The 21,253-nt window shown below is 36.2% G+C and overlaps 1 protein-coding gene across 5 annotated transcripts in view; it reads left to right on the top strand.

Moving 5' to 3' along the window:
- LOC134527335 (putative sodium-coupled neutral amino acid transporter 11) overlaps positions 1 to 21,253 on the top strand; it is a 126,505-nt gene that overhangs the window by 24,260 nt on the left and 80,992 nt on the right. For all 5 annotated transcript variants that reach the window (XM_063359916.1, XM_063359915.1, XM_063359919.1 and 2 more), the window contains exons 3-5: positions 200 to 281; positions 3,933 to 4,142; positions 20,916 to 21,168. In XM_063359916.1, the coding sequence (XP_063215986.1) occupies positions 200 to 281; positions 3,933 to 4,142; positions 20,916 to 21,168 (545 nt within the window). The remainder of the gene's footprint in view (positions 1 to 199; positions 282 to 3,932; positions 4,143 to 20,915; positions 21,169 to 21,253) is intronic.

The following is a 21,253-nucleotide window of genomic DNA, read 5'->3' as shown; positions in this document are numbered from 1 at the left end:
TGTGCTGGTGGGAGGTTTGAAATATGTGGTGGGCCATGGAGGGTGTTCGTCAGAGGAGAGGGGTATGAAGTGGGGGAAGGCACGTCAGGGCTTAAGGGAGGGCGTAGCCTGGTTCCATGTAAATGTGTTCATATACTATTTGGAACATGAAAGTCATGACATTTAACAGTGGTAACTAATGTGTTTTTTTTTTTTGCAGGAGAATGAAGACAACTTTCGGAACAGCTTGCCATTCACGAGCTTCAACTACATTAACTCTATCATTGGCAGTGGAGTTATAGGTGAAGTTTTGTTCTCAGGCATACTCCTGTGAATATTTAGTATTATGTTTAATTTATCAAATAGACACTGTGATGTAAAATAGTTGTAATAAAACTTTTTTTTTTATAAAGTCCTGATTTTTGTTTACTAGGTATTTGTAAACATCCTGTTAATGAATACTGGGATGTGTGCATAATATTAATTTAGACTCTGAAGTAAATTAGCAGTTTTGTTTTAGTACATTTCGTAAGCTCTTTGTATTTTCATTTCTTAGTGGGTGGCCACACCTCAGTAGAAATCTCCTCTTCCCAACTCTTTTCAGTAACAGAAAAAGACTACAAAATTGTACTGTAAGTGGACTAAAAAAATTTACAAGAATAAGAGCCAAATCTTTATTTTAAAACTCGGTTAATAAATATGATTTTGATTGTGGTTACAAATTTTAGGGGTTTTTATGACAGTTCTAAAATTAATTACATTAACTTTTATTTTTCAATAAATTTAATTAGACAAAATCTTGGAAAATTAAGGGAATTTTATATTTTAATGTAACTAACTCCTGTAATTGCATATTTTATTTTATAGTGTAACAATATACATTTTTAATGTTGGCAACTGTAATGAGATAAATTCTCACACCTTACCTTCTTGAATTTCTTTCGAGCTGAGAATATATCTATCAATAAAATTCAACTTGATTAATAAAAACTCAGGCCAACTCTACCTAATTAATCATGAAACTAGCAGGAGCTGGGGTCCTGAGTACTAACCCAACCGTCTGGTTGTGTTGCTGTGTAGGATGGCTCCACAGACAGAACATTAGCCGTAGGCAAACTGAGCTTGTGGCCTACTGCACTGGTTATATGTTTGATGCTTACTCCTTCAAGCAGTTGTACATGTTACCAGTGTAAGAGATTGTGTTTAAAACACATTAATCTAAAAATAAACAAGATTATATCATGTAAAGTTAGCTCTTATTAGAATTTTATTTTCCTGTGTTTATCTGTGAAAGATAACACCTGTATAACAGTTTTCAAAGTTCAAGCACCGTTTATGAAGACCATTTTGACTGCCGCAAATTTGAAATATTTGGCAAAAATTTATTTTTTTCACCTCAATTCCCTAATATAAACTTTGTTAGCCCATCCTGAACAAATTTTTCCTGATAGAGTCCTGTAACATTTTTCCAGTGCTGCAACTGAGAACCCGGTGTGATTTTGCCAAGCAAGTATTAGACATAAATTTTCTTCTTCAGGCCACGAACGCAACCAGTAACAGTGTCCAGCTTCGTGACCAAGAGAGCTTTTCTCAGTGTCCTCCCAGGGCAGCTCTCTTCCCAGAGCTCAGCTTAGGTTAGCAGCTCCAGTCATGCCTTATTCTAATGTTCTAGGTCTGTCAGGCACGTATCGGCGCCCGCTCTAACACTTATCTCACGAGCCAGCTGACCCCCCCCCCCCCCTTTTTTTTTTTTTTTTCATATTTCCATGAACTCCAGCCAGGGCACTAACCTCCGCTCCCGGCAAGCCTAAATCAAGGTCTTCTCGCTGGGTGAAAGGCCTGCCTTCGCCATCTCGCGGCGAAAATGACAACCACCTAACTTTCATTCCGCGAACTCTTCCGGCCGCCACCACTCCTCTCTCTAGTTCTGTTTTAGCCTGACAGAGCGCGAACCAGCAGGGCCCATAAGTGCCAGGCTTACGCTAGTCCCGCTTGCGTGACTTTTGTGAACTAACCCAGAGTTTGTTTCACCTGCACCCCGACGGAGTGTGCTGCTTTCAGCGCGAGTGACCTCCGATGCCCCTTAAGTTAGGCGACCAGCCACCTTCATTATTTTCTTTCTGTCGGCCTAACCTCCAGCCAATCAGAGGCCAGTTCCCCCACTTTCTGGGCCTCTGGGCCCCTAACACAAGTTCTTAACTACATGCAACCCTATAGATTGTTTGATTCGTCTTTCTGTCATCACTGTGGTCGTATCTCTTCAGTGCTTCTTGCCCGTGACTATTCAGAAGCAATGTCACCGCGACTAACTTAAGGGATGTGATCCCATGTAGTCCAGAAGTGATCCCTAGTTATTTTTTTTATTGTCTAGATTGCTAGTCGCTTTAGTTAGGATTAGTAGGTAATCCAGTAGCATGACTCACGCGTGGCTACCGAGAGCACTTGTGCAGCTTCGAAGGGAGTGATTTTCTTCATTCCATTCCCAGAATGGTAAGTGTAAAATTCTACACCCTTTTGCATATAGTTGGCTCCCTACTTAACTTTTGCCCTGACTTCTCGATTATTGTTGCTTGTCTTGACCACTGGACCCCCTTTTTTTTTTGTGGTTCCAGTGGGGTCTAAAAGTTCAGGTTTTTCTCAGACTCAAACCATCACGAAATTCAACTAAATTTATATGCTGGCTTCTTACGTGGACATGAATTCTACGTGTCTCTCCCGCTTCTAGTCACAGCCAGTGAACAGTCAGCGATGAGATATTGTTGAATCAAAATATATATAGTCTCGCACTGGTAGGGCTAACAAAATAGTTAAATTATTTATGTTGGTTTTTGTGAAAGCTTGATTATCTCAAAGGAAAAGGTTAGATTTATATTACATGTAAAATTAATAATCTGTTTGTAATTGATAAATTCTGACAGCCGGGGCCCCAATTAAATTTGATTTGTGTATTCCTGAAACCATCAAAAGAAATTAATGAAAACTATAACTAACATTAAATAGGGTAAGCTTTAAGAAAACTTCTTTTTTATTTATTTCTTCAGATACGATCAATTTTCTACTTCCTATTGTGAGAAGTAAGTTTTCTTTTTTTTACTGTTTTTCCCTTGTGTACCTCGGAGTATACTGTAGTATGTTTCACCCACTTAAAGCAGCTTCCAGGGCTTTTATAACAAAATTAATATAAAGCTTTTTTTAACTACATAAGGGCAGTAACAGATTGTACCAGAGCGTGGTTTGCTTATATGCATACCCTAGTGTTATAGTAATACCCAAAAAATTTTTTTTTTTTTTAAATCAAAAATATTTTATATTTCATCTTACTGTAAACTGTGCAGATAGTATTTTCACCTCGTGCTACTAAATTTTACTCCTTAAAAGTTTTCCAGTTATAAAATAAAATCATCAGCTTTGTCCCTTGACTTGGCGGTTTCTTTCCCATCCAGTAGGGTTTATATATGTGCTCGTATTCTACTCCCGACCCATGGGGAGGTTGACATTTTGAGATCAGAAGACAAAATTTAGTTTAGTCTCTCGCTGGCCGTCACTGGACTTTGGCGTGGGCTCACAGCTGCTGCGCGACGTGTCTTATTGTGCATATCCCCCCCCCTCCCCCCATCCCCAACCCTGAAGGCTGAGCCGGCAGATGACTGGACATCCCCTGTTATCGCCCGTGCATGATAACACGCTGCAAAATGTACAACCCCCCCCCCCCCTTCCCCCTTCGCCTTTTCATTGAACTTTCGTGTTCCGCGCAAGTGAAACAGGTTATAAGTACTCATCTGACTGATTGTGGTAAAATAGGGTGTAGCCATCACCTAGTGTAAATGAAACATGACACTACAAAATTCTTATCAATACTACTAACACAGTTACAGAGTTTCCAGTTTCCAGTCTTAGCTATGCAATACTGAAGACTGCTGATGCACATGTAACAGCGCAAAGTTTTGATGCAGGAATGCCGTACGCCCTGCATCAGGCGGGGTTCGGCCTGGGAATTTTGCTGCTGCTGTTGGTGGCCCTGTTCACTGACTACTCCCTGGTGCTGCTGGTAAGAAGCGGTCACCTCAGCGGCAAATTCTCCTACCAGGGCCTGATGCAGGCTGCCTTTGGCCGTCCGGGCTACGTGCTGCTGCTCTGCCTACAGTTCATGTATCCCTTCATAGGTGAGCACTCTCTTCACCTTCTGTGATCATCTTCTACTAGGGCCTGATGCATCCAACTTGGGTTACGATCTGCTGCTCTAACTGCAGTTTATCTACCATTTTTTTTATAAAAACATTTGATTTAAACCTTGGTTTAAATCAGCCAACCCTGGAGGAATGCAAAAGTCACACTTCCAAACAAAAACGATGGATGCAGTGTTTGTAGTGGAGTGTTACAGTTAAAAGTGTGGGAAATCTCACGTAAAAAACAATAACGTTCGGGTACGGTTGCATCATAAAAACCTGTTGTAATAGACATGTAAAATTGTGTTTGTTGCTAGTCGAAGAACATTTAGAATGATGCTCACGATTCTCACAAAACTTACAAAATGCACACACAAGAACTCTGGCTTGTTTAGTTTTATATTTTTCCCTCTTCCAGTCAAACGTCAGCGCAGCAGTTGGCCAAGTCGCCTTGCAGCCAGTGCGAGACGTAACAATGGTGCAGTTCATGTTTTTTCACATATACTGCTGAGATATTTGAATTGAACAATTTATACTTACTGATAAAGTAATAAATTTTTTGAAAAAACAGTTGAGATTTTTACGCACATATTCAATTTAATTTTTTACAGAAAGTGAAAAACATTCTTTTGGGTTGCTCTATATTTTTTAACAAAAAATTGGCATTAAAGTGCAACCCATGTGCTGATAAATATGGTATGATCACAAAAACCTACCATGGAACAAAATGTAACTGTTAGCTACTGTATTTATAGTACATAATTGCAGTATATGTATGTATTAGGCCTTACTGAAAAGTCAATTACATCTCAATTTTATTAAATTGGCTAGCAGCTAAAGACAAGTCACGGTAGTTCTGAGTCATCGTCTCAAACTAGTGGGCCAGTTAAGTGCAGGGCCGCTAAAAAAATGCCCAGTTGGCGTTAAGAAGGAATCCACTATATGTCTGTAGTTGTATGTATATGCGCACACATTGTGTATACATCATTTGTATAATTTGTTAGTTGATTTTTGAAATCTTTTTCCAGATTTTTTATTCTCTGCGACCTGAAACAGTCTAATTGGCTAAACATATGATGTCTTTTTTTACGGAACAGCTGTTGGACAAAATCTTTTGTTAAAAAGTAGTAATTACCATGCATGATTCAGAAATGCGGAACCGTATGCCAATGTAGGGGAAATGTCCAAACACCTGCGATTCTTCATAAAAGACAGTCCAGTTCATGCACGTGTAATACATATTAAATGCACCAAAACTAACTAACCCCAGCTCACTCGTCTCAGTTTACCAAACAATTATCAAGTCTAACTGCTTCGTAACTTATCTTTTGTTAAGCCTATTAAAAAAAAAGCTGACTATCCAAAAAAACTCCTAAAATTTTCAATACCTAAAGTTAAACAACTCATAAACTCTGTGCCGTTGCTGTTCACCTTTAAGTCCATGTAGTAAAACACATTGGTTGCCTTTTCACAACCAAGAAATGACCTAAAAATTGCTAAACGGACCCTGTAACTTGTTTTGTGAAGCAGTCGTAACCCATTTCAAGCCCTTAATAGTTCTTGCAATCACAGTTAATCCTAAGTTTTTGTATAATAATTGGGCCTGAACATAATATAGAGGTCCTTTTAATAGGCTCTCTAGCTCCAGGGTAAATTTATGCTTCCACAAACTACTTGGTTGGAACAAACACGTTCAGCTGCCAGAGCTGTCGCTGGCCTGCTGTGCTGGACCCACTCATCAAGCTCACCTGTTCTGAAACACTCGTTCAGCTGGTCACCATCGCCTGAAATGCACGCCCGCGCACTCGTGGCTCCTACCAGCCCTCCACATACAGCCATAGGCTCTCTAAAACAAAAACCAGAACCATCCTTAATTTGAAGTAAAGGAAGCAGTAAGATCCAAGCCTTAAGGTCTCCTAAATCAAGATGACAGATCAATTTCCGCAAATTCAAGTTCGTTAATAAAACGTTTATGTTAATTTAGAGAGGAATTGGACTTGTGCTGTTTGTAAATAATGATAATTTATCATAATGTAGGAAGAGTTTTGCTGCATATTTCAACATTTTAAAAATTCTTGTGTTAAACAGACCACTACATAATCTACCCCAGACATTTGTTTACATTTGGTGTTTCGTTAAAGTACAGTTAAATCATTTTGTGAGTGTTGTTGCTATAAAATAACATCGTGAACTGATTTTATCTTTCAAGGAGAGTTTTGGTGAAAAATATATCATAATTTTGGCTTTTATAAATTAATTCATAGATATATTGGAAAATTATAAATACGAGTGTGTGGTGTTGATATTTGCAGTTCCAGTGCTGCTGGTATATTTCATGGTTTATTTTTACATTCTTAAAAATAAATACCTACAAGTATTTAAGTGCTTTCTTTAATTAAGATCGTAAAATTGGTGAACATTGGAAAAACAACATTTGGCTCGTTTCATCTGAATGGCGCATTACTCATTTTCGGGATTGTAGCATCTATTTTGGTCTAGCAAAAACTGAAATTAATAAAACATTTTGGATACATGCCTTCAAATTCCCCCGTATAAGTGATCTTGTTTTCAATAAAGTGTTGTATTGTGCAGTAGAGCCTGTGTAACCTTTCCTAGGATAGGATGAATGTGTAATTATATTTTGAATATGAAGTTGATGGAATTAACATGTTGAATAATAATTGTTCATGAGTAAAAATTACTTTTTACACACTACAATTTTAATACAAACAAATTCTTAGTTAATTCTAAAGATTTTTTTAACTTTTTTTTTTACTTTAAGTAGTTTACAATTTTAAAATATTTTTGAGTTAGGTACATTTAGAAAAAGCATTAAATCGTGAGAACAATCGGTTGCATTAGGTTATCTACTTTAAACATATTGTATCATGGAATGATTGATTCGGAATACCAATTAAAAATGTAACTAACTTAATCTAACCAACCTTTTTTACTATTTAACGCTTTTAATGTAGCTAACCTAACCCAACTGAACCTATTGTTATAAGTTTTTACTGTATCTACCCTTCTTACCCACACTTTAAAACAGTAAACTACTGATAAATTACTTTAGTAGGTATCACTATTCCCTCTTCAAAGATCTATTCAAAACATTTCAGAAAGCCAAATAAATGTATTTTGGATTTTTTTCTCCCCAGAAAAGATACTCTCCTTCAATCATATTTTTAGGAACTACTGCTAATACTTAATAATCATATTTTTAGGAACTACTGCTAATACTTAATGTGAGCTAAATAGTGGATAAAATTATTGTTCTTGTTTACTTATTGCTTTATAACTGCATATTTGCATGTATTGTTATACACATGTGATAAAACACCCCTCAAATGTTCAATGAAGTAGTTATTTACAATAAAAACACTTGAAATTTAATAAAAATTTGTTCCATGTGAAATAAAAGTTATTTCATGTGGTAGACTTATTTGTATCAACCCTGAATGTGTAGGCCTACTAGAAGTAAATGGGAGAAAAATATTATTTTTAATATTTTTGCTTAAGGTGAACACAAGAGAAAGGGTGGCGTTGAGTCATTATCAGGTTAAAAACTCATACCTTTTGTTAGACCTCAACTGCTTCTCCATTTAATCAATTTCCTCTCAAACTTCAATCCTGTATTTGTTTTTTTAGCTTTAAATCTCCTTTAGACTGGTTTTTCGTAGTAAAGTATAAGCCACATGGATTTATTTAATTCTCATGATGTATTAAACTAATGCTGCTGGTAGAAGACAGGTATGCACTCTACTGTCTGCACTTGTCCCAATCATACTCAAAGCTTGATTTTAAAAAGTGGTACTGGGGATGGGATGGATCTTAAAATCTTAAAATCTGCTTTTGCAGTTTTTACAGAAATAAATTTTAATCTTAAAAAAGCTCCTTGACTTAAAAATTATCTTGTGTTATATGTTAAATGTGTTTTAAAAGTTTTTCCAACACAACTCCACCAGCATTGACACTTTTTTTCTCTTTTTGTTTTCTAGCAAAATGTTTCATGGCTAATGAATCAAGCAGAAAATAATTATATTGTAGTCCCATTAAATCCTCTTGACAAATCCAACTTGTCGTGACACTTTTCCGAGTTAATTTATTTACCCAACCTAAGTATCTTTTATTGAAATTGATCAAATATGTTTTGTAGTTTGTACATACTATTTACTTAATAAATTGAAGATAAAATACAAATGCTGAGATAACACGACAATTACTTTTGTGGACTTTATTCAGCATGTTGAATAGGAATATAAAACTGTCTAGAAAGTATGAGTATAATGTATATTTATATTTTGAAACTGGCAATATCAATAGGTTACATATTCACTACAAATAAGTTTCTACCTGAGTTCATCATTCAAAATGTAAACATTAGCTTATAAAAAACAGATGTTTTCTTATTGGCTTATAACCATGACGTTTCCGTGACATCACTAAGGTTGGTGTACGATCGTATGATGTCCGGCTTTTCTTTTTATTTAGGACAAGCTTTTACCCGCGGCTTTGCTTGTGCTGCTGTCCTTAAATAAGTATCAAAGATCACTGCAAAGAAAATTAAATAATATAGTAAATGCTTTTTTTAATGTGTAACTGGGATCATCAGTATTTAAAAATTCTAATCTACAATTTAGCTTTAAAAACTGAAAACATGCTTTATTGAAATATGTTTCAATATTACAAAAAATAAATAATTTTAAATACTAACATTTTAAAAAGTTCAAAGTATTATGTATAATAAATTAATTTTTCTTTAAAAGAGCTTAAATCAGAGTATTATTCTAGGATGCTCCTGTATACTATGTTACATACAGTAAAACCTTTTTGTTGCGACCTCATTTATTGCGACCACCTCTCTATTACAACCCGATTTCGAGGAACCGTGAAAAAATTGCCGAAAATCCGAAGAAAATCGGACAGAAAATAAGTTTCTTGTGGTGAGTAGCGTGTTACTGCGTTTCTCTTGCCGAGTGCTGTACTGCGGTATGCAGCGGATATCTAAAAATAGATACCACTTACTGTCGACCGCTGTCAGCGCTTGACAATCACCATTCCACGTCCCTTTGCCGGCAGGGTGCAGATAAAGGTTTTTGTGGCAACGTGTTTACGTTTAGCATTTTGTGAGTGTCTAGTGTGGTACGCAGTTAAGGCAAAGCTACCTGCTGAATTTCTCTTGATTTTGATTACTATCGGTTGACAATGTTTGCTTAGTTTTTGAAGTTCGATTTGGTATATTTTCTGGCTTGAATTTGTGAACTATTGTTGATGACTTATGCAGGGTTTTTTTTTCCGATTGTGTATTATGTCTTAATAAATAACTTACCATTAAATATTATTTACTATTAATACAATGCAGGAACATGTTAGTCGGCCGCTCGCTCGCCCTCCCTTGCTCACCCTCTCCCCGTACTGTGCTTAGCGGCCGACCTCGGATGCTGCTTGTACTTGTTAACAATCACGTTATCTGCTTCATTTTAACGAGTAGAGTAAAAATATTTTAAAACTGTCAGCAAATTGATAAAAGCTTTATGTGTCCGCAAAACAAGGCACAACACTGGCCCGCCAGTTGTTTTCATTCAAAACGTGGCTAAAGAACTTGCATGGATCAGGCTGAAAACATCCGGCAATACGTGTAGGTTATAAGGAATCTTATTGTGATTTGAGATGTTATGTTTTTCGAGTAGATATACACAGCGACCGACTGGATGCACGCCCGCCTCGACTTGTTTTAACTGCCGCAGCGATGTTTATCTTGACAGCTCAAGCAATTATCTTTTCCCGTGGGTGACAGAAAAAGGTCGCTTCACCCAGCATGAAAAAAAAAAAGCTACGCCACTTCTTCCCCACGCAGGAAACACACTGGCTGCCGTCTGTCTCCCCCGCATAATCTTTCTTCTAACATTCCACGTCTCGCCTCTCGCGCGAGCAATAACGAAGCGACCACGCGTTGGGCCGTTTTATGCTTTGTTTGGTGACAGCAGCTTGATTTTATTCGGTATATTCCTTTTCATAGGACCCTTGCTATTAAAATACATTTATATTCAAGTTTGAAAGCTTGTAAATTCCTTGCCAGAGATGACTGAACTCGAACTTGGTGTGAAAAGTGATATATTTTTTGACATACTTTTTTTGGGGTGTTTTTGTGGGGAGGGAGGGGTCCGAAAATATTTACAACGATCTTACCCCTCCCTCATGGGAGAAAGGAGGGTGAAATGAGCATTTTCTCACTGAAGGTTTTTCAAAGGAGAGCGAAGTTGGGGTGTTATAAGAGAGGATACTAGATGGTTTGTGTGTCTGGGTGGGATGAGCTAGCCCTGAAGAATGTTACCGAGGGGAGGGAGGGGTGAGCTTATGCATCATGAAGCCGCTGCCGCCAGCCAGCCGGGCGAGCTTAGTGTGCGCCCACTCGCGTTGCAGAACCTACCGCTGCCATATTTTTAAAGGAAATGTCCCATTATTTTTTTGTTATTCTTACATGAACATTATTGGAAGTATTAAAGCCGACACATAATGCTGTGTGTTAAAATTAACAGATTTTAATGATCTTTCATTTATTTATTTTTTAATTTTTTTTCTTCTGATTTTCACATTTTGGTCAAAATGTTCAAATTTTTTACGGTTCCCGAGAATGTATTCGTAAAATAACTGCTTCGTTAAATCCGGGGTTGGTGACATCGGGGTTCTAGTGTATTAAACTACGGCAAGCAGAAAATGTACATGTAAACTAACCAGTAAAAATAAACTGTCTTTTGACATGTATTTTCTTTAGAGGTGGCCTGTAGGGCGATGGACTTGTCATGAAGGTTGAAGTGGGTTTAAAGCAAAGCCGTCTAGCATTGTGAGTGACAGCTTCATGCCATTGTACGGCTCGTTTCTTAGCGATTAGCAGTTTGTTGGGGAGGGGGGGGGGGGGGGGGTGAAATAAACTGAAAATTTCGGAAAACATCTATTACGACCCTTTTCCTGGGAACCGTGAGGGGTCGTTTCAGAGATGTTTGACTGTATTTTTCTGTCCGATGCAAATATGTGTAGATTTCGGGCATTGGACACACGTGAACTGGCTACATATAGTTGGCCATGGGAAAAGCATGGCTTTTTCAAATGCATCCCTGCTACTTGCAATGTTTGGCCTTGCGCTTTGTTGATGGTAACAGCCAAACTAAACCCGACATGAAACTGAACTCTTTTGAATTGGAACAGTAGATTAGTGGGGATAATTTTAATCCGAGGTATGATAACACTTTCCCCTTTACCGACACCTGTTATAATAGCGGCACCAAGTATATTCTGCCGCCTCGCTTGTTCTTGTCTTCTTAATTCTGGATGAATACAAGATTCTTGAGTTCGAGCAATTTTTGCCTCCTGGGCCCAAGATGAATTCTTAGACAGGTTGTATTTACATTTGCGAGGTATTTCGAAAAAGAAATTAAAGTAAAAACTGGAAATACAGTGAGATGAAAATAGACACCTTACCTCAAAAATTATGAAAGTTTAACTATTGCTTGGCGGTGAAAAAAAAATAAAAATAATTGTGGAAGCAGATGTTATGCTAAATTCAATAGTCATTTGACCACCGGTATTACAGTATTAGATTGGCGAATTATTTAATTTACTTATTGAAACACCTGATGGTGTTAAATTTCATTCATATTACTCAAACTAAGTTGGACGATGATACATACCAATATTAATTTTTTTGCCCTTCAAAAAAAATATTTTTTTTATAAATAAGTCATATGTCTTTTACTATACCCCTGAAAATATGCGCACAAACTTTCATGATGATCGGTTGATTAGTTTCCGCGTGAAAGAGTAACAAACAAACAAAGAAACAAAAGTTTACATTTATAATATTGTTACGATTTACCGCGGGTTCGTAAAGGATAGCCCAATTAAAGATTTTATTACACTACACAGTTTTATTGATGGCCACTACACTTACATTTAATCTTATAAAATTGCCAAATAATCAATTGCACTTAAAAAAAATGTTGCTTCCCCAGTCACTCGTTTCTTACAATCCACACACCTCGCTGGGCCGCACCTCTGGCGCAACTCTCGCCGCAGCGGGAGAACTCCCGACTGAACTCTCACTGCTCACTTACTCCAGGCCGGCGTCCCGGGCACGTATATATAGGCCTAGACACCTTCCAGAACTCCCGAGTGCGGCAGGGGCCAATCGCGTCATTCCGCGCCGTCCCGACGGCAGAAATCTCTCGAAACACGTGTCGGCGGCTCGCGTAACTCCGCAGCTGTCTAGTTTCGGATGTCAAACTAACAGTGCCGCGCGGGGAGCTGAGGGCTGGAGGGAGGGGAAGCAGCGACCCAGGTGCGCACTTATAGATGTAAAATACCCAGGTATATATAATTAAGGGTAAATACCTTGGGTACTTACCCAGGTAAATACCCAAATTTCATAAATACCTGGGTATTTTCATTAAATCAATGATAATTTTAATTATGTCGAGTTTTAATAGTTTCATAAAGTAATATGTTACATACACGATGTTAATGAAAGTATGTTGCAAACTTTAGCAGATGATTCTTTATCAAAAACATGGAATAGTTATACGTTACCATTTTTTCCAAACACAATTCTTACGGGGGAAAAGCAACAGTGTGAAATATTTAGAAAAACCAGACAACTAAATTTGTTTTTGGGGGGAATAGAGAATAGGGTAACCTGACCTGACCTATTATTATCATGAAGGGGAGAGTTTTATCTTAAGGTTCCCCCCCCCCCCCCCCCCCGAAGGTTAGATAATTCAACACACTAAAGATTTATCAAAATATTGTAATTTTACTCCACATCATTTTCCATACTTTGTCAATATTAACTATTTTAAATTTTTTAACTACAAATTTTCCTTAGAGAATAGTACTACGCAAAAAAAAATGGTGTAGTGTAACTCTTAAGACTTGACTACTTTGTTTTTGGAAGAAGGAATCACCTTTCAAAGTGTTAGCATACTTTCATAACATCATGCATTCAACACAAAAGCACACAAATTACATAACTAATCATATTTACATTTTTGTTTTTTAAGTTTATGTTTTTAATATATTTTTTGTAGTTTTATTTTAACCCATCTGTTATTACTTTCCAGTCCTTACTTAAATATCACATTAATTAACCTACAATGTTATTTAACTTACACTATATCAGAATAAAAAGTAAACACGTATTTTCAAAATTTTCTAAGAATAGCTGAGAAATTAATTGCATGTTTATTTGTTCTTCACTCTTCATCTGTGCAAAATGGACTAAAAGTTAAAAATATTCCTCGACTAATATTTTTAATAATACTCTTCCATGTGGTCCATAAATGATGATATGCCAAACCCTTCTCGTGAAGATGTGAATTTTGAAGTTTGTGCTAAGCACCTAGTATTACTTTCATCTGGTGACGAAAACGTAGAGTTTTTAATACTTAAACTTGATCCTGGTATCGACTCTGTCAGTGACACACTATGGTTATGATCATGACTTTGCAATACTTTTTCACTGCTTTTTTTGGATGTACACATCACTGTTTGAAAAGGTTTTACAATATTGCTGCAATAGAGAATATTCTTCATATCTTCAGGACACTTGAAACACTTTTTTATATGATATGTCATTTTATTAACATTAGTATGTTTGTATGTTTTACAACAGTATTTACATTGCACTCCTTTACTCTTCTCTTTAAAAAATTTCCAAGTTGGCCCTTTCTTTTTTCCCCATATTGAGAAACTCTTTAACAATGAAAATTAAAATGAAAACATGGTAAATTGAACACAAGAAGTAGTGAGGTTATGTATGTTTAACTTCCTTCACTGCATCATCATCATGTAACTCAATGAACAACATGGCTGCTAATCTACAGTGGTTCAGTGTAGCCATATTCTAAAAACCAATGAAAACAAAAATTTCCCTTAAGAAAAAAATTATGTTTTAGATTTAGAATAACTAGCAAATTTTGTAAAAATTATAATCTAAAATATTGAAATACTTGCTGCTATATTTCATTAAAAATTTGATATATTTGTTTAACTTTATTTATGATTACTAAATGGTTTTATAAGGTTAATTAGTAACAGATAAGCATAAAGTTACAGCAATAAAATAATGAATATGCCATTTGATTATACACTTAAAAAGTGATTTTACTTTAAAAACCCTCATTTTGGGTATTTACCAGAGGCAGGGGTAAGTACCTAGGTAAATACCCATTTATAAATACCCTACCCACCGGGTATTTACCCAAATCACAACACTATGCGCACTGCACATCTCATGTTACGGCGGCATGTGATGCAGCCCAGCTAGCTCTGCACCTGCGCGTGACATGACCTTGCTCACGTTCGTAACAATATTATAGTAAGGATGAGGCTAGCCTTTACTTATTGAAGTAAAGGAGCAGATCTGCCTTTTAGGAGTAACATTAAGGACGGTGCCTTCCTTCGTGAAGGAAGCCTAAATCTAACAGAGAAGGAAGATCTCTGCATATGGCTGATAGTCCTCACTTGCTGTGCAGTTCACAGCACCACCAGTGCAGCCCTGTGGCTAATCCATAAAAAATCATTTTCCTGTGAGTCTAGATTCCTACAGCTTTAGCTACCCAGAAATTATGATCCTCTTTATACATTTCTTTTCACACCTTCCACAACTTAAGCCACCAATAAATTATGATCCACTAACACATTTCTTGAAACATCTTCCACAGCTTTAGATGCCCAGAAACTTAGATCCTCTGACACGTTTCTCTACACTTGTGGCACAGCTTTCGCTACCCATGTAACATAACATAATTCCTGCCCCCTGCTACCAATAACACTTTGAAATGAGTGTGTGTTATGTAATGATGTTTTCTTAATGTTTCATAATTAATTATACTCATGTTTATTCTATTATGGGTAGTAATTTAAGTCATTTTGTTTTTGCTTTAATATTATTATTAATCTTGGTTAAGTTTTATATAAATCTTAATGAGTGTGTTTTATTATTATTTGTTTCACTATAATTTCTTTTTAATTTCAAATTAACATGTGTATTAATTACATTTGGTCAAATTTTAAAGCATATTCTGGGCAGTAAGACTGTAACATTGTAGAACATTCTAGAAGATTTAAAAAGAGAGGAAGACATGGGCACGAGTATCTGTTGCCAGTAAGTTATTTTCATGCCTAAAATTAGTGAGAAAAACCAGCACGTGAGTCCGCGGCATCGCCACAATGAACTAGAACTTTCACTGGGTGCTGCCTGGCCAGCCAATCAGAGCAAGCCTTGAGGTGGTGTGATGTATCTTCCTCGACTCTGTGATTGGTCAGTTGGCACACTGGGTTGCCTCCCTTTTATTTTCGCCTTTTTAAGGAAAGACAACTTTGTTGTCCAATGAGTTGTCGCTCGATCATCGCTACGTGCGGTCGCGTCGTCGGCAGCTCACAAATATGAAGTGAGATTTACGAATAGAGAACTTCACGCCTGCTGGTCAAGGCCAGGCCGAAACATAATTTTTTTGATAAGTTTTCAGACGTTTAGCTATAATAGAAATTTAACCCCAGGCATCGGCATCGATCCAGGGTGACTATTTTTTTTTTGTAATCGAGTGACGAGCTAAGCCTGCAGTGAATGTGTGGAAAATCATCTGCACATGTAAGTTGGGATCTGCTGTTTTTTTTTGTAGAAGTAATAATAAAACAAGACTGCCTTAAAAATTAAAAACTCTTTTATAACCTAAGGGAATGATTCATCTCAAGTGTTGGCAGTAAAATGAATTTAAAAATGAAGATTAAAAATCTTCATATATTAACAAACTTTTCAAGTGATTAAAGTGTCTTGTTACTATTCTGTGTTGCTTAACCAAATCAATCTGGAATGTAACACCCAGAAACTTAGATTCTCTGACACATTTCTTTACACCTTCCAAAGCTTTAGCCACCCATAAACTACTGCACAAAAAACCCTGGAATGACGGTCATGATCCAAAAAAACTTTTATAAAAAATTTACTGATAATTATGTTTTTGAAATGTTTTTTATGTTAATTGGAAAGGTGAGGAACTATTTCTTTGAATAACTTAAATTAAAAATAAATTCGACAAGAGGGTTACAATTACTGGGTCAGCAAAAGAAGTTTACATATATCATACAAAATCATCTTGGAGTAAAAAAAAAAATGAGAGCGACTCTTGTCAGTACTCGCCAGTGATGTGTAGACATCTAACATCAGTAATAAGCAAATTCAAGTGGTCTCATGATGTTTATGTTAGTAAACTTGTAATATGAAACTTGGTCATCAAATTTCATGCAGAATCCTTTAAAATAATCCAGAGTGTCATAAATATACTGAGAAGTAAAATACTAGCTTTTCAAGTAACACCCCGCTCCTGTCTGAATCATAAACATTTCTTGCCACCATTAGGTGCAGATAGCAGCATGAAATAATTAGAAATTTTAAACTATTATGAACGGCTTGATAAAAGTGGAAAAGACTTGAAAAAGTCTTAAATCTCTGTTTTGAACCTGATTTTTGACAAGGAATCTTAGTTAAATACTGTCCATCTTGTTAAAATTCGCTAAACCGAAAATACTATAAAGTTTCCGCACATGTTAGAAGTTAAACTTCTTTGGCATTACTAAAATATTTACCTGAAACATTTTAAAACACATAACACTAAGTAAATGTTTATTTGTTTTTGCTTAAACAACTGAACTGTCAAAAAAACCTTAACCTTATTGAGTGGATTAAACATTATTATTATATTATAATGTTATTAAAAATGTTTAAAAAGGGGGGGGGGGGGGTTTGTCTGTAAAGTGGTTTACGGACGATAAATTTACGTGATAATGTCATAAGAAAACATTGATGAAAAATTGCATACTTTTATGAATTGAATTGAATTATTATCACTGAATTATCATTATTTTGTATAATACAAAGAAGGAGTTAATTGAAAATTACAATTTTTTTCATTGAATACTAAATAAAAGCAATTGACTTTTTATACAATCATTTATATGAGATAATAATTTTTTAGTCAAACTTGTAACATAACCTATTATTACTGCACTCGCCGACCGATGCTACTTTTTTTTAATAATCAAAGAACAAATATGTGAGATTATATCGCTAATCAAATTCTTAAAATGCAATAATTAATTACCTTTTTTGCCGCAATTGTTGTAATAAACAATGGAAACCACATTAACTTTTCACTTCACTTTATAAACAGTTGAAAAAATAGTTCACATGTAGGTTGTGTGCTACCGCTGTCTCTCTTCTACTCGGACGCATCGGCCGATGGAGTGGAAGAGAGATAGATGCGTCACAAGCCAAACGCTTGGGCCGATTGTGCCTCTCTATCGCTTGTTCTGCGCTCTTGCTTGCACGCTCGGCTCTGGCGGAACGTGACGAGTCATGCTTTTTCATGCGTGCAGTCAGCGTTCATCGATTCATAAGACGTTATCACGTCAATAAAAAAGTTTTTCCATTGACGAGATTTGAACCACGTTTCTTGAAGTCATCAAGCACATGCTCTACCGCTGTGCTACTGAGCCTATTGGGAATGAAGAAGGAGGGCATGTAATTGAATAATTTTATTGCTAGTTTTCTTACTATTTTAAAATGTGAAATTATTTTTTACTCTTACTTTTTTAGTCTATCAAATACATTCCAGGGTAGTTTCACTATCATTAAGTTACATTGGGCACACCAATACATTTGGTATGCACCTTAATATTTATGAAAGTGTCTATATATGGGTTTATATTGCTACATGTGGGTCCAACATCTTGTTTACACATTTCCATTCATTGACTTATATTCCAATTTCATATTATTACTCCTACTACTAAATACTGTATACCAAGAGCTAAGATGTTTACACATCATAAAATGTTTTGTCACTATTTCTTAAAGTATTTTGAACTTTGAACTGCCAACAGTACAAAAATTAACTACTACAGAAATGATAATTAGTAAAAAAAAAGTTCATAATATTAATATTAATAGAGATCTAACTGTGGCATTTGCCACAATACATAATCACAACTGTATCAAACCGCAAAAGGTGCAGCAATTTTATGCTGAGATTAATCTATCTACTATTTGGTTTTAGTTCTAAGCCCTCATTAACTATGCCCTTTTGAACTAACTTTTGCCTACTATTACAAATAGAATATGCTAATTTATGAGCATGATATTGTGGAATTGTCACATTTTCACAAACGGTATCTAAAAATTTCTTGGGGGATAATCCCTTTCCCCCACCCTAATACACAACCCTTCTGGCTTATACACACATGACAGCACTGGTCTCATTTCACCTACCGGCCACCACTGGACAGAACTGTCTATATCACCAATGATAGTGACGTTACGTACGTCATTTAGATCATGTAATTGGTAAATTTCCAAGGTCAGATTTATAATCAAAGGAGGTATTTGAAAATAAAGTACACCTATCCCTCACTTAGCACATCTTCAGATTGCGTGAATTCATTTAGCACAATGTTAATTTTATTGCCCCAGTCTTGAATAGCACGTCATTAAATTTCAGTTAGCACAAAATCTCCGCAGCAAAAAAAAAAAAGTCGTGCATGACGCCACAAAGTCCGTTTCAACTTCTGTAAACAACAAATGTGCAGTGGCATGCAGTTAGGATTATGAGGGGGGGGGGGGGGAGGTGGGTTGGAGAAAATATGCGCACGCAGGTGTAACTACGCTGTCTGCTGTTGTACAAACATCAGCTATAGCAAGTTAAGTTGAGGCTATGGAGTGTAAAGGACCAAATGTTTTTATATCCGCATGTATGACGCCATGCCGTACCATTGTCACCTAGCCACAGACCAGGCTGTGAACTCAATCTAGCCAGTGACAGGGAATTCACTCAAACAAAAGCAACATCTGCCCATCCAGCTGCGTAATCACCTGCAGTTGTAATCATAGTGGAATCAGGCTTCGAAGTGAGAGCATAATGCACCGTGTTAAAGTATTTGAGACAAAACTAGAAGTATTATGGCATGCAGATTGTCATGAAGGCCACACTTATGTTGGTCGCACTTTAGTGTTAAGCAAGTAAAGTACATAACCACGTATGTCCCGTTACGCAGTGTCATATTTGTCATATAAAGTGCGATGGGAGGTATATAAAGATTAATGGTGTGACATATTTATCATTGAGTGTTATTCTACACTTTTATATTACATAAAGTATATTTTCCTACATGATTTTGGAACACATTAAATAAATTAGCCTTGCTATTTATGGAAACTAATGCTTCAAAATACGCGATTTTGAATAACACAAGCATTTTTAGGACCGCATTAGTCGTGCTAAGTGAGGTATGGGTGTAGATGTTTTTGAAATAGTTTATAAATATAGATTATAATGTAGCTATCATGTGTTGAAATATATTAAAAGAAAAAAGAAAAAAAAACTCTTTAATACCAATAAATTGTCTGTAAAAAAAATGTGTATTTTGAGTATAAAACATATTTTTGTGCACTAGACAGGTTGTACATTTGTTTTTGTTTATTATTTATCTTTTCAGGCCTATAATTTTGCCAATATCCATGGGTACTTCTCACACGTTACACCTATTTGTATTTACACCTGTGCCATTTATTTTCACTTATTAATTAGTTAATATTTTGCCTGCAAACAATTCTCTATCGAAAAAATAGTTTCAAATAAATGTTAATGCACTTGTGGATACATCAATGCAAAGCTATCTTGTCTTGTTTAATTTTTTTTAATTTTTTCTTCTGGTCATTTTAATTCACATTGTTTTAAGGTAACCACTCTGACCTCAGATTATAGGTCCGTTTTCTGTAACATTCATTATTATTTTTTTCTCACATTTAGAATTTTAATTAAATCCGTATACATACATCAATACCTTTAATATTTAGCAAAGTACTAGTATCACTATTGTGTGTTATAAATGAATACCTAACATATGTATTTTATTTCATATATATATTTTAGTTTTTGGATATGACACCCATTATTTTTGAATGGCTGTACTCTATTTAATTATTGTTTATCTAACAATTTGGCACAAAAGTCACGAAAAAGAAATGAAACTGAAGCTCTGGTCACAAAAGTAACTTAAACTTTTACTAATTTACAATTTTTAGGTCTCACTTCAGTTTATAGTCCCTCATGTAATATAAATAGTTAGAGATATACCACCTAAATCATTTGGAAATTATCTCGGAAAAGGTTTTATTTTTCTAACACAAAAATTGGCATGTTCCTGCAAATAGTGAATCTATTTTGTATTATGTTTGATTTTTGCTTATTACATATGTGTGAAATGTGACCTTGTCATGTAAAAAAAGTTGCAAGTATATGCTATTGATAGGTCTAAAAAAAATCCATACAATTGGTTCATAAGGTATATGTACATTCCCTGATAAGTCACTAAAGAACCATAGTAAGTATTGCAACTGTGCACGTTAAACGACTTTCGTGGCCCATGTATCATTTTTTTAAAAATATCTGGTGGATTATCCGTGATTCTGGATGATATGCAGTACTGTCCCCTTGATTAGCATAGATGATTAGCAGTTTACTGAACTTAACTCAAAAACATCAACCAACTAATGAATTTAGAAGAAATAGTTCCCAGAACAGAAATTTATCAGACAGCGTGAAGCAAGTTAAGTATGCCGTTATTTTAATCTGTTTTCTAGACTGATGGATGGACTATTGAGATTGGTCGCAGACGTGATTGCCAGTGCTGCACCATGGACTAAATGTGTTGTGTTGGTAGCCATGGTGAGCTACAACGTGGTTGTGGGCGACACGGTGACCAAGGTGCTGGCACGAGTGACTGGAGTCGGCGCGGACTCGCTGCTGGGACACCGAGAGTTTGTCGTCACCATGGCAACGGCGCTGGTGGTGGTACCGCTGTGCCTGTACCGCAACATTGCGCGCCTTGCCAAGATCTCCTTCCTGTCACTGGCGTTCGTGACCCTCATCCTGGTGTTCATCCTGGTGCGGCTGGGCTCGCTGCGCAGTCAAGTGTGCGTGTCGGTACCACTGCTTGTTGCAGGAGTATGTATTAATGTGCATGCATCTGGATTAGTTAAAAATTCATTCCACCATCAT

Source organism: Bacillus rossius, chromosome 1 (genome assembly GCF_032445375.1).
Source record: "Bacillus rossius redtenbacheri isolate Brsri chromosome 1, Brsri_v3, whole genome shotgun sequence".
Lineage (NCBI taxonomy): Eukaryota > Metazoa > Arthropoda > Insecta > Phasmatodea > Bacillidae > Bacillus > Bacillus rossius.
The sequence above is the reverse complement of the archived record's forward strand: the minus strand, read 5'-3'. Positions and strand labels throughout refer to the sequence as shown.